At 41.8% G+C, this 12,990-nt stretch overlaps 1 protein-coding gene across 10 annotated transcripts in view; it reads left to right on the forward strand.

Annotated features, from left to right (window-relative positions):
- Positions 1-12,990, forward strand: part of TTC13 (tetratricopeptide repeat domain 13) — a 72,149-nt gene that overhangs the window by 33,862 nt on the left and 25,297 nt on the right. For 6 of the 10 annotated variants that reach the window (XM_069484728.1, XM_069484729.1, XM_069484731.1 and 3 more), the window contains 5 exons: positions 256-366; positions 5,980-6,062; positions 7,991-8,132; positions 8,661-8,835; positions 10,556-10,712. In XM_069484728.1, coding sequence (XP_069340829.1) covers positions 256-366; positions 5,980-6,062; positions 7,991-8,132; positions 8,661-8,835; positions 10,556-10,712 — 668 coding nt within the window. The remainder of the gene's footprint in view (positions 1-255; positions 367-5,979; positions 6,063-7,990; positions 8,133-8,660; positions 8,836-10,555; positions 10,713-12,990) is intronic. The other 4 variants (XM_069484735.1, XM_069484736.1, XM_069484737.1 and 1 more) reach the window with 1 other exon arrangement.

Genomic DNA, 12,990 nt, shown 5'->3' on the forward strand with positions numbered 1-12,990 from the left:
TGATGCCACAGCACTCTAGCCCAGGCAACAGAGCAAAACTCTGTCTCAAAAAGAAAAAAAAAAAACTTCTTAAGAAAACCAACTATTTCAACAAGTAGTATAAGCATTCAACTAATATTACAGCTATGAAATATTTCCTTTAAAGCCAAAAAAGGCATAGGATAAATTTTTTTTTTCTCTACCAGTCCAAAGTAGGAAATTCTCAAATATCTAATGAATACTATTTTATTTTTTCCCCCACTCTCCTTTTTGTAGGACTATGCAACAGCCCACGAAGATTTTCAGCAGTCCTTAGAACTGAACAAAAACCAACCTATAGCGATGCTATACAAAGGTTTAACTTTCTTTCACAGAGGACTTTTGAAGGTGAACGTGTCGTGCAGTATGTGTACCGTGGGATGACTCTGCCTGTCTTTTGTGGGTGGGAGGAATGCAACGGAATGATGTTGAAAAATGATGTCTCAAACGTCTAACTGGTCTATTTTAGAAAGTAGTCTGAATCCACGTATTTATTGAGCCCCTACTATGTGCTAGGCTCTTGGGGAAGGTGCAGAAAGGGAGAGAATCAAAGGTTAGTAGGAGGGTGAAATGATACTTTACATTTATAAAGGGCACAGTTTACAAAGGTTTTTTTCCACCTAGCATTTATCGCACGGTTAATACACTCAAGAAAGCAATAACAACAAAGTGATTTGAAAACATCGATAGGAAAGACTCATTTGAACTATAGAGTTAGAGAAAGTTCTGAAGAACAAGTAGACTTTGTCCCAGACCGTGAAGGATCCTGCCTGAGTAGGATCCGGTGGTGGAGGTGGGGGGAGAAAGGCCCTCAGGCGTGGTGACATGGGGAGTTGGAAATGCGGCCAGTTCAGGGAGTGGCAGATGGCCAGGTGTGCAGGAGGCGAGGCTGGGAAGCTGATTAGGTCCAGGTCCCCAGCCTAGAGTGCTGTGCTGAGCATTTGGACTTAAATGTGTAGGTCCAGAGAAGCTACAAATTCTAGGTTTGGGGAAGATACATAGTTGAGACCAAATCTGTGATTTAGGAAGTAGATTCTGATGATGCTGTGGCTGAGGAGATGAGGGACAGAGAGGCTGGCCAGGTGACATTGACAGTGTTGTAGGTCGGAAGGGATGAGAGTTAGCCAAGCTCCTCGGGAGACCACAGGAGCAGGTCGGGGGACACTCGCGAGACTGACGGGATGGCAGTTGCTTGGAGACTGCCTGGCAGTTGGGAGGAGAAGGTACAGGGAGACAGGAGAGCTGTCCGAGCTGACGAAAAGTGTGGGGCGGAAGTGTAGCCTCCAGCCTGTCCCTTGCCCCTGCCCTGGCCCTCGGTTCCGCGTTCTCTGAGGACCTACTGTGCGTTCTCTGAGGACCTACTGTGCAGCAGGCTTGTGCCAGGGGCCACACGGCTGGACCCAGCTGGGCACTGAGCGGGGAGCTGGCTCTCTCCCCTGGGCCTCCTCAGTGCCCCACAAGGCCTGGCACGCAGTAGGTGCTACCCGACTGAGGACAGACTGGCCTAAGAACTAAACGCAGTCAGCCTGCACAGCCGAACAGCAATTCATTCTGACTAGCGGACCAGGAAAGCCTTCCCAGAGGAGGCAGTACCTGTCCAGGACTGGGAAGGCTGTGAAGCATTTCAGTAGCACATGGGAAGGAGGTGTACTCCGGCAGAAAGAACAGGCATTTTATTGTTGAAAATGGTTCTGAGGATTTTGAGGATCTGACATACATATATATTTGGAGGGTGGGGAGAGGGTTTACCTGTAAAAAGGCCACATGTTCTAAATTCTCAGTGTAAGGACAGTGCCTGTCACATAGTAAGTGCTCAATAAGTATTTGTGGGATAAAAGAATTTCAAGGGCAGAGCATTGACTTTGGCATTGGGAGTCTCGATTTGAGCTCTCGCTCTGAACCTCATTAACCGCACCGTGGACAAGTGACCTAAATTCTCTCAGCTTCTTCCACATCTATAAAGTAGAAACAGTTCTGCTGCCTGCCTCTTGGAGCGATTGTGAGGATTAAATAAAATATTTCATGTGAAAAGTACTTCGTAAGCTGTAAACAGAGATCAAGTATTAATTATTGTAGATTCTAAAAGAATTACTCCCATCCCACTAACAACCAAACCAAAGAGAGTAGTGCAAACTTTAGTCCGTGCACCGCACATCCCTTTTGCAAACACGCGGAGGACAGTCCTAAGAAAGACACTGTCTCTCTCTTCCCTCAGGACGCAGACTGGCAGCCCCAGGCTTGGAAAGCAGTTTCTTAAACGTGCTTTCAGCAGCTGCCAGGTGGACTTTTCCAGTTTATTTTGTATCTGCCCTCTATTCTTCTCATCTTCTCTCACAACCACCTTAAATGAAACAATTCAGAACCTTAGTGCCGTCCTCAAGGTAGACCCCTTGGATATCTCACGGAGGGGAAAAGATTAGAAGTGCAAAAAAAATACCAAATACCTGTTAGTATTTAAGAGGTTAAAATTATTTTTAAAAGTAAACAAATGCAAACAAATAATTTCACTTTTAACTTGGTTACTGCAAAGCCAGGTTTAGGAACATGGGCAGGGCTCCTTGGGTCATTTGGAAATGAGAATTTTTCGGAAAAGAGCTGTCATTGAGACACTAACTGCAAATTATGCAAGGACTAAAATTCAGTTTGGTTTATTCTAGATCTGCATGGTGAGAAAGTAGTAGCAATGCTTTCATTTTCGAGTCATTAGAAGCCCCCGTGAGCCAGTCTTACTGAGTTACCTGGTTCTCTCTGCCGTTCGCCATGCTCGTGAGCGCTGCACCCACAGTGTGATAGGTAGGGCCCTCTCTTTGCATTTGGTGGATCTGCTGTCCGAGGAGGTCAGAATGGTTACGTGCTGTCTCGGTCACCCCGATGGCGTCCCCATGAGGTACAGAAGGAGCAGAGTGTGTCCCCGTTACAGAGCTAGGAAGAACGAGTCAGTGGTGAAATGGCTGAATTAGTGAATGAACTTAGTCTAGATGTTTCTATTTCTCTTGTTAACCATAGAGACCAAGCATTATAATAAATGGACCAGTGAGTTTGAGCCATCTTTATGTCCTAAAGGTGGTCTCTCTAGGCCAACAACAATTTAGAAATTAATTAAGTAGGTGATTGCTTATTTACTTATATTATACTGATATAATATAAGTATATTAGGTAATATTATATTACAAATTCCACAGCTGTCCAATTCAGTGGCTATATCAGGCATTTTGAATTTTCTTAGGGAAGCAACAGCAAAAACTTTGCTACTGAATTCCATCTGTTTTATCTATGTTATAAGGATGTTTTAAAAACTGTGTGTTCTAAGCACCTATGTTTACCAGCCTTCACTTTGCAAGTTACCTGAGAGTGTTCTCTTAGTTAAAGGGAAGCCCTAGGAAGGTGGGTGCCCATCAGCTCTACCAAGACGGGGACAGACAGCGGTGTGACACATTTGCCAAGCAAATGAATTCACAGCCAGTTCATATGCTGAGAGATTGATTCATTCGAACATAGTTTCTTTGTTCCCAACGGCCTGAAATCTTGATTCTGCTATGTCCCCTCTTTGGCAGAATGAGGTAGAGAGCTGTGCAGTGATTAGACAGGAACCCCGAAACCAAAGACTCTTAAAAGCTGAAGAGAGATCAGACTTTGAAGAACTGTGGCGTCCAAGCGTGCTGTAAGTGGAGTGGGCAGCCTCCCGGGCGTCTCCACCTAGATGTCCACAAACACTCCAGACTTAACATGCCCCGCCCTCGCCCCGCCCCCTCCCGCACCCCCATCCCCACCGCAGCTGTCCTTTCTCCTGTTCTTCCTCACGTCCTAACGCCCTTGCCGTCCACCCAGGCTCTTCCTGCCCTCCCTTCTCCCTCCCCCCATGCCCAGACAGCCACCAGATTCTGTCTTAGTGTGCCTTTTGACCCTTCTCTTATCTCCTTGGAGACACCTCTCAGTTTGAGCTTGCATTATCTCTTGCCCGGACTGCTGCGCAGCCCCCTAAGCAGGCTCCCTGTCGCCATTCTCTTCTTCCCTCCCCAGTCTGTCTTCTCTGCTGCTGCTGGTAGTAATCACCTCTAAGAAGTCGATTTCCTGGGCCCACGAGCCTGGGTGAAGCTCCCCCGGCCCTCGCTGCTTGCAGGGTTACGCCCAGACCGCACAGCTGGGCCCCAGCTTCCTAGCTAGCCTGGTCTCTCATCCTCTCCCTCTCCCCTGCTCCCACGCACCGCACGCACCCGCACCCCTGCCCCGCCGGGTGACCCGCTGTTTCTGAGCGTTAGTGCTTCACAGTCCTGCCCCCTCTCCAAAACGCCTTCTTTCTTTACCAAGTTCCTTTCCTTCTCCAAGACCCAGCCCAGTTGTCACTTCCCCCCTGCAGCCTGTTCTGCTGTCCCCAGGCTCAGTCAGCGGTTTCTTTGTCTTTATTCTCCAGACTGTACGCATACCTCTGTTGGAGCTCTTAATTTGTATCCCAATAACCCGGTTACACATTGGCTTTCTAACTAGACTGTGAGTTCTTAAGAGGACAGAGATAATGACTTGCTCATCTTTGTATCCCCTGTCCCTCACACTGTCCCTGGCACATAGTAGGCTCGCAATACATGTTTGTTGAGTTAAGAATATAGTTGTGAAAATCCTAAAAGATCAAGGGTATGCCATGGCAGGAAGCCTAATTAAATGTGGTCCTTAACGTTGCTTAAATGTTAAAATCTTAAATGTTAAAATCTATCGTTCTTATCTTTCTACCAAACAGTGGATACTCAGCAGGCATCTTTAATGAGTAGGTGGCTGTCCCCATTGTTGTCTCTGGAGAGTTTGAAAGCCAGCCTCTCGTGGCCTGCTGTCCCCCTCCTGGAGAAAATCAAGATGCAGAGATGCAGAGAATGGATGACACTTTGGAAACAATTAGGATTGTGCTACTGCTTGTGCAAAACTATTTTGTGTGCCTACCAGATCATTAAATATTTATTGAGTGCCTACCATGTGCCAGGCGTAGGACATCTTCAGTTGTTTTCTCCTATGCATTTTCAGGTCTGAAATTACCTAAAGTCAAGTCTTTTTCATTAAAACTATTAGAGATCATGATACTTTGTAGCAATTAACTTTAGTTAAAATACATCTTTTCCTAGGGAAAAGTGTGAAATGTTTTCATAATTTTTTATTGAAGTGAATAATTAAATCACAGTGGAAAGTACATGCAACAGAGGTTTATCTAGGTTGTTTATTCTTAAACAGAACGTTATCTTGTAATCGTAGTTTTCACAGATAGAGAGTTAGCAGCAGCCAGGTACACCACGAATTTCCAAGGGTAGCTGCCCGGAGTCCAGGGCCTATGTAGCCGTTCTTACTTCCTGAGCCACAGACTTGGTGTTAGGCGGAGAGAAGCTGTGCCCCAAACGCCCCCAGCCTCCAAGTTTTTGTTTTATTTTGTTTTACTAATTCTTTTTCCTTGTGGATCATGGGAATCCTCCAGATAGCCAATCTAGGAGCCTTTTTATTTGTTTTGCAAACAGTTTCACATTGGGCTTTCTTTTTTGTCTCTTTTGTTGGTTCCATTTTAAATGCTACTAGTTGTGATCATTTTGAATTATTTCCCTCAGCTGTTAGGCTTACTTTTGGTCCGAAGAGCCTTTATGAATTAAGGAAATGATATTAATATAAAGGTGATGTCATTAGCATTCAGACTCCTAATGAAGTAGATAGTAATGAAGCACATAAAATGGGAAGCTGACTTCCCATTTTAAAAGGGAGAAACTTAAGTCTTTGTTATTTTTCATAATAATGCATTTGTTTTCTACCAAAATTAAATCCTTCTGATGCATAGTTTATTGCATTTTCTACCTCCCTTTTTTTAAGTCCCCTATTTAAAAAAAAATCTGTCAGGGACCACGTATAATATATATTTAAATTCTTTAGTGATTTAAGTGAAACTCAATTTTAGCAGTTATGCAAATGAAATAATTTGCTATATACTTTCTACAGGAAGCTATCGAATCCTTCAAAGAAGCTTTGAAGCAGAAAGTTGATTTTATTGATGCATATAAAAGTCTAGGGCAGGCCTATAGGTAAGTAAAATAATATAATAATAATTTCTAGGAGGGAGGGTGAAGAATGGGAAGATAAGATAGTCTAACATAATAGTGATATTTAAAAAGAAATGGCATTTAGGTCAGGCACGGTGGCTCATTCCTGTAATCCTAGCACCCTGGAAGGCCAGGGTAGGAGGATGCTTGAGGTCAGGAGTTTGAGACCAGCCTAAGCAAGAGTGAGACCCCGTCTCTACTAAAAATAGAAAAAATTAGCCAGGAAAATAAAAATAGAAACAAAAAATTAGCCAGACATGGTGGTGAGGACCTGTAGTCCCAGCTACTGGGGAGGCTGAGGCAGGAGGATCCCTTGAGCCCAGGAGTTTGAGGTTGTTGTGAGCTATGATGACACCACTGTTCTAGCCTTGGCAACAGCGAGACTCTGTCTCAAAAAAGAAAAAAGAAATGGCATTTCTTAACCAAGAGATGGTTATTTTAAATTGCATAGGCACTGATACACTTGTTGATATCTTCTGGAATATAGAAAGAACCATGTGTCAGAGGCCATCATGGTGCAAGTATCACCTATTAACTTCAGTGTATATATATATACTGGTCTAGAAGACATTAGCTCTTCAGGGGCTATTGTTTGGAATAGTGGCATTATAAGCTGTTGAGTTACAGATGCTGTTGCTTTTTTAGATAGCAACTGAGGTTCATTTTCATCTCACTATGATGTGTTTGAAGAGTCCTGGAATAAAGGGATGGAAAAGTTATGATCAGTAATGTACCTCTATCAGGAATGAGAAGTGGTGACTAGAGCTTGGCTTCCTGACTCCATGCATTGCCCTGGCAAGTAGAACTATTCCAACTTTTGGCAAAAAAAAAAAAAAAAAAAAAGTCTACTCTGATCTGAAAAGGAGGAGGCACGGCTGGCAAAAGGAGCTTATGGTTTAGTGTTGAGAGACTTGATTCTGGTTCTGGCTTAAGCCATTCTACAGATGTGTGTCCTTAACTTCTCTGAGCTTCAGGTTTCTCGCTTGTAAGGTACCATAAATGACAGAAAAGAAAGATAGCAGAAATGTGCTTTGTTAGCTACCTTATTTGGGAAGGTTTAAATTCAAGAGCTTATTTATCTGATGTGATAGTTTGAGAAGCTCTCTTGTACTAACTTGGAGAAAGTGTGTTTGGATTTATTTGGGGTTTAAGTGTTGATGTTTATCCTTCTTGCCCCAGAGAATTGTTGGGAATATCAATGAGAACAGATTTGAAAGTGCCTTGTAAAGTGTTGTATAAATGTAAGCAGGTATTATATTTTTAAAATATTCATTATTTATAGAAAATTGATGTATAAAATATTTTGAAGTTGCTTCTTTATAAAAAATTTTAATATAGAAGAAGATGGATTAGTAACAACCATTGCTATTCTGGAATGATTATAATTGTAAAATACACTTCTTTTTTCGGAATTTTAAATTACATAGTGAGTTAGTAGTTTTTAAGTGAAGTAACGTCAGTGACTAAAAAAATATAATTTTAAGGCTATGAGTTTGATTTAAAATGATAAAACTATGTATGGTTATAGTCTGTATACTTTTTTCCAAAGGGGAAGCTATGTTTTTATCCATATACTAAAATTTACACATAGTTTTTTAGGGGTTGGAGCTCAACATGAATTGGGGAGAGGGGTTTGAATAAGCCTTTGGAAATCGATAAATTAATTTTCCCCAGAAAATTTCAAGAGCTCTGTGGGTGTCCTGTAAACTGGTAAGATTTAGAAAGAACTAATGGAATGGAATGTGTCAAAGGCCGTGTTTGTATAAAGTCTATAAAGTGATAAAGTCACAACGGGAACACCCACATCAAGGCGTCTTACCACCGTATTGGTCCCTAATTCTCAGGACAGCTTATTCTGTATGTTCACTGTAACAGCTATACTGTGTTCATAACTACTGTTACCCACCTAGAGAACTGGGCAATTTTGAAGCGGCCACCGAGAGCTTCCAGAAGGCACTACTGCTCAACCAAAATCACGTGCAGACCCTCCAGCTCCGGGGAATGATGCTCTATCACCACGGCAGCTTACAGGAAGCCCTGAAGAATTTTAAGGTGAGCATTTATAAGTAAGAAGCACTGTAACTGGAGTTCTTGGATTATTCTTCAGTGAAGGTCAGTGCAATAAACAGAGAAGGGGGACCACGATCAGTGTCTATACCGCAACAAAAAGAAAAAGAAAAAAATCATTGCCTTGTCCTGTAGACTAATTTAAAGAGCATGTATTTGGTCTGATTTGACCTGGAGGGAAGACTTCTAATTCTAGATTAAAGACTAAAGTATTTCATATAGTTAACAATAATATATTGTTTGTATATGGTGTCAAATAGCTAAGAGGAGGATATTGAATGTTCCAAACACAAAGAAATGAGAAATGCTGGAGATGAGGAAAGTGCTGACTACCCTGATTTAGTCACCATACATTATATGTATCAGAACATCACTGGGTACCCCATGCATATGTATAATTATTATTTGTCAATTAAAAAACATAAGTAAACATTTTTTAAAAAGAATAAAGCCTTCAAAGTTTTCTTAAACTCTGTGCACACTAACGCAGCGTTTTGTCCTTCACTGTCTCAGCGGTGTCTGCAGCTGGAGCCGTATAACGAAGTGTGCCAGTACATGAAGGGACTCAGCCATGTGGCAATGGGACAGTTCTATGAAGGGATAAAAGCACAAACCAAAGTGATGCTGAACGATCCTCTCCCAGGCCAGAAGGCCAGCCCAGAGTACCTGAAAGTGAAATATCTCCGCGGTGAGTCTGCAAGTTGTGGAATCGCTAGATTTTCACACTCAGAGCTGTAGAAGTCACATCGCTTGACTCGGTCACATTCCGTAGGAGGCAGTGGACTCTCCAAGAGGCTGGGTGACTTGTCCACAGCCGCACCTTGTTAGTGGCAGTGTCGGGACTCAACGGAGTCCGTGTCTTCTAAACACCAGTCTAATGCTTTCTCTACCACTTCTTATGTTTTTTCCTTTATGAAGTTTAAATTTTTTTTTTACTTCAGTCAAAAAAACATATTTTGAACTAAATATGACAGTTATCTGGGGTATTCGTTTCTTATCACATCTCATCTGAGGATACAGGAAGGGCAGGAAAGTAACCATCTATGAGATTTTTAGTGTGAAACATGAACTTGGTCTCTTTGACCTGTCATTCCTTCATATCAGAATTCTCCTATATTTTGGAGAAATTAAATTGAGGTGAGGAAGAAAGCAAATCTTTCAGTTATCCTTTTATTAGTCATAGTTGTACTCACCTTTTTTCTACCATAAGTAAAGATATTTTTGTTTTCTATAATAAAGCCCACATATTTTTCCTTTATCATGAGAGCTTTATACCACTACTGTCCAACAGAAAAAATTGCAAGCTATATGTATAATTTTAAATTTGTAGTAGCCACATTGAAAAAGTAAAAATCAAAAGGGTGGAATAAATTTTAATATATTTTATTTAATTCAGTATATCCAGAGTATTAGTTCAACATATAATTAATATAAAGCCAGGTGCAGTGGCATGCCAGGTAGTCCCAGCTACTCGGGAGGCCAAGGTGGGAGGATTGTCTGAGCCTAGGAGTTCGAATCCAGCCTGGGCAACATAGCAAGGTTCTGTCTCTATTTTTTTAAAAGCATGCTAGTCATTAAATATTATACATTTTTTTTGTACTACGTCTTTGAAATCTGGTATATATTTTACACTACAATACATCTCAATTTGGATGTTAAATTTGCATTGGAAATACTTGATCTGAATTTAGAATTTGTAAAATTCAGAGTTGGAAAGGTAGATTCATATGTGCAAGTTGTTCCAAACATGCTGAGGTTTTCTAATGAATGAATCAAGTATCAGTTTTTAAGTTTACATCAAATCAAATTAAATAAAATTTAAAATTCAGTTTCGCAGTCACCCTAACCTCATTTTAAGCATTCAATAGCCGGGTGGCTGAGGACTATCCACTGGACAGCATCCCTCTTTGCCCTACATTGCAATTCCCTGTTCTTTCTGATTCAGCAGAGCCTGGACTTTAGAATCACAGGCCGGAGGGGCGGGCGCTCCGTGTCTGGGTCCGTCTCTGCCCTGCTGCTGTGGACGAGCAGCGGCCGTAGCCTGTTGGGGGAATCGCACACCTAGTTAGTCTATCCGTCGCCAGAGCGCCAGGCGCCATCTCACACTGAGCTTGGATTCTCAGGCTCTGGAATCGAAAACAATGAGATCTTCAGTGTTGACCGTGGGAAGGTGGTTAAAATGTACTAAAGCACACCCAGATTGACTAGCTCATATTCGACCCTGGTAACTCAAGTTAGTGTCAGGATACCCATCTTATATAGTTGTGACTTTCTAAAATTCAGAATCTCCTTTTAGAATTCTTAGGATTGAATAACAGCTTGTTATAAAGCATTTGTATGGCGGCTGGCTGTAAAAAATGTTTCTTCAGCAGTCGCTGGGTGTGTCAGATCTCCTTTCCCGTCTGCAGAGTATTCTCGATACCTTCACGCTCACCTGGACACCCCCCTCACGGAATATAACATCGACGGGGACCTGCCCGGGAGCTTTAAGGACCACTGGGCTAAGAACCTGCCTTTCCTCATAGAGGACTATGAGGAGCAGCCGGGGTTGCAGCCCCACATAAAGTAAGTGCTTTTCAAGATGAGTTTTTTTTTTTTCTTCTTCAAAACAGCTATAAACTGGGTGCAGTCCCAGCTATCGGGAGGCTGAGGCGGGAGGATGGCTTGAGTCCAGGAGCTCGAGGCTGTAGTGCGTCATGATCACAGCCCTGAATAGCCACAGCGCTCCAGCCTGGGCAACACACCAAGACCCCCATCTCTAAGGAAAAAAAGAGCCCATAGCAAACATTTTAACTGATGAAGTGGTAGATACATTCACGTTAGAATAAGGAGTAAGACAAGAAAGCCTAAAATCATTGAGCCTAAGATCATTGCTTCTCTGTAACATGAGCTAGAGATCCTAGACGCTGCACAAAGAGAAGAAAAAGAAATCAGTTACATGCATTAGAAAGGAAGACAGAAAAATGTCATTGTTTGCAGGTCACATGATTTTCTACAAAGAAAACCTAGAAGACCTACAAATTAGAGGAAGTGACAAGAGATTAGAAAGGTGGTTGATTATAATCAATATTCAAGAACCAGTTGCATTTCTACGTACCAGCAACAAGCAAACAAAAAAGTACTATTTATAACAGCAGCAAGTACTTAGAAATAACTCCCACAAAATATGTATACAACCTCTATGGAGATCATAAAACTTAATTGAAAGTTACTAAGAGAAAACAGACAAGTGGAGAGAAATACTGTGTTCGTGGATTGGAAGTTCAGCAACATCAGTAGGTCATTTCTGTGCAGATTAATTCTAGAGTCAATAAAATGGCATTCAGAATACCAGCAGTTTTTTTGAGGAACTTGTTGAGCTGATTCTATAAATTATATGGAAGAACAAAGGACCAAGAGTAATCAAGATACTCTCAAAGAAGATGATGGCCAGGCGCGGAGGGGAAGGTTCCCATCCTACCAGATAGCAAGACTTACTACAGTAATTAAGACAGACTGGTATTGGCACAGGGGTAGACCAGTAGGCCAAAGGAACAGACCAGCCAGCCTGGGTAAATGGTAAAGGTATACTGTAGACCAGAGTGGGACTTGTCAATATGGGCGAGTGGGCCAACTAGGTTATATGGATAAAATAAAACTGATTTTTGTGATAGCATAGATAGCCATCCAATTCCAGGTGGATGAAAAATCTTAAATATGAATGGCAAAATATTTTAAACTTTAGGAGAAAAATACAGATGAAGACTTTTATGATTTTGAGCTTGAGAAGGGTTTCTTAATTAAGACGCACAGAACATAGAGCTGAGACAAGAAAGATTGATAAATTGGACTACACGGAACCTACGAACTTGTATTCAACAAAGGACACCATAAGGAATGAAAAAATAAGCCCAGACTCGGTAACGGTACTTGCAGCCTATATAACTGATCAAGAATTAGCATCCAAGTTTATGAAGAACCTCTACAAATTTAAAAGTAAAAGGCAACCAATATGAATGTGTACAAAAGCCACGAGCAGGTAATTTTACCAAAGGGAAGCAGGAATGGCAAATAAACCTGAAAAGGTGCTTCAGTTCATAAATTAAGACCACATGAGATTTTTTCACCCACTAGATGAGCAAATATTACGAAGTCTGATAATAGTAATATTGGTCAGAAGGGGACCACTGGGAACTTATATAGAATCCTTTTGAGAGTATAAATTGCTAGAACCACCTTGGAAAGCAGTTTGTCATTATCTAGTAAATTGCACATTTGCGTACTCTACTTAGGATTCTGCCTCTGTGTATAGTCAGCACAGAACCTTGTGTTGTGCACATACCTGCCAGGCCGTACAAGACCGTCGACGGCAGTATTTTTCACTCTAAAACCTGGAAAACAACCCATGTGTCCATCAGCAGAAGAATAGATAAATGCGATCCAGCCACACAGTGGGATGTTATATAAACAAATGACCCCAGCAAAAAATGTGGATTAGTCTTCAAATGCAACTTGGAGCGAAAGCAGCAAGGCAGTAGGCTGTCCTGTCACGTCATTTATTTCTCCTAAAGCTCAAAAGCAAAACCATAGACTGCCTCGTTTTGGGATACATGTGTGTAACAAACCTATTTTAGTTTTAAAAGATAAGGGAATCTTGAGCACAAAATTCAAGATCAGTGACCTCCAGCTTGGAGGCGGGAGGGTGGGATAGGAAAGCTGCATAGGAGCAGATAGAACTACACGCTGTTCTAGTTCTGCAACTGGACAATATGGTTGTGTGCTTGTCTCCTTGTCATAACATCATCAAAAATAATGAAAAGAAAATTGACTGCTCAAAGGGGTTGCGTACGTTCTCTGCCACCCC

Source organism: Eulemur rufifrons, chromosome 11, assembly GCF_041146395.1.
Source record: "Eulemur rufifrons isolate Redbay chromosome 11, OSU_ERuf_1, whole genome shotgun sequence".
Classification (NCBI taxonomy): Eukaryota; Metazoa; Chordata; class Mammalia; order Primates; family Lemuridae; genus Eulemur; species Eulemur rufifrons.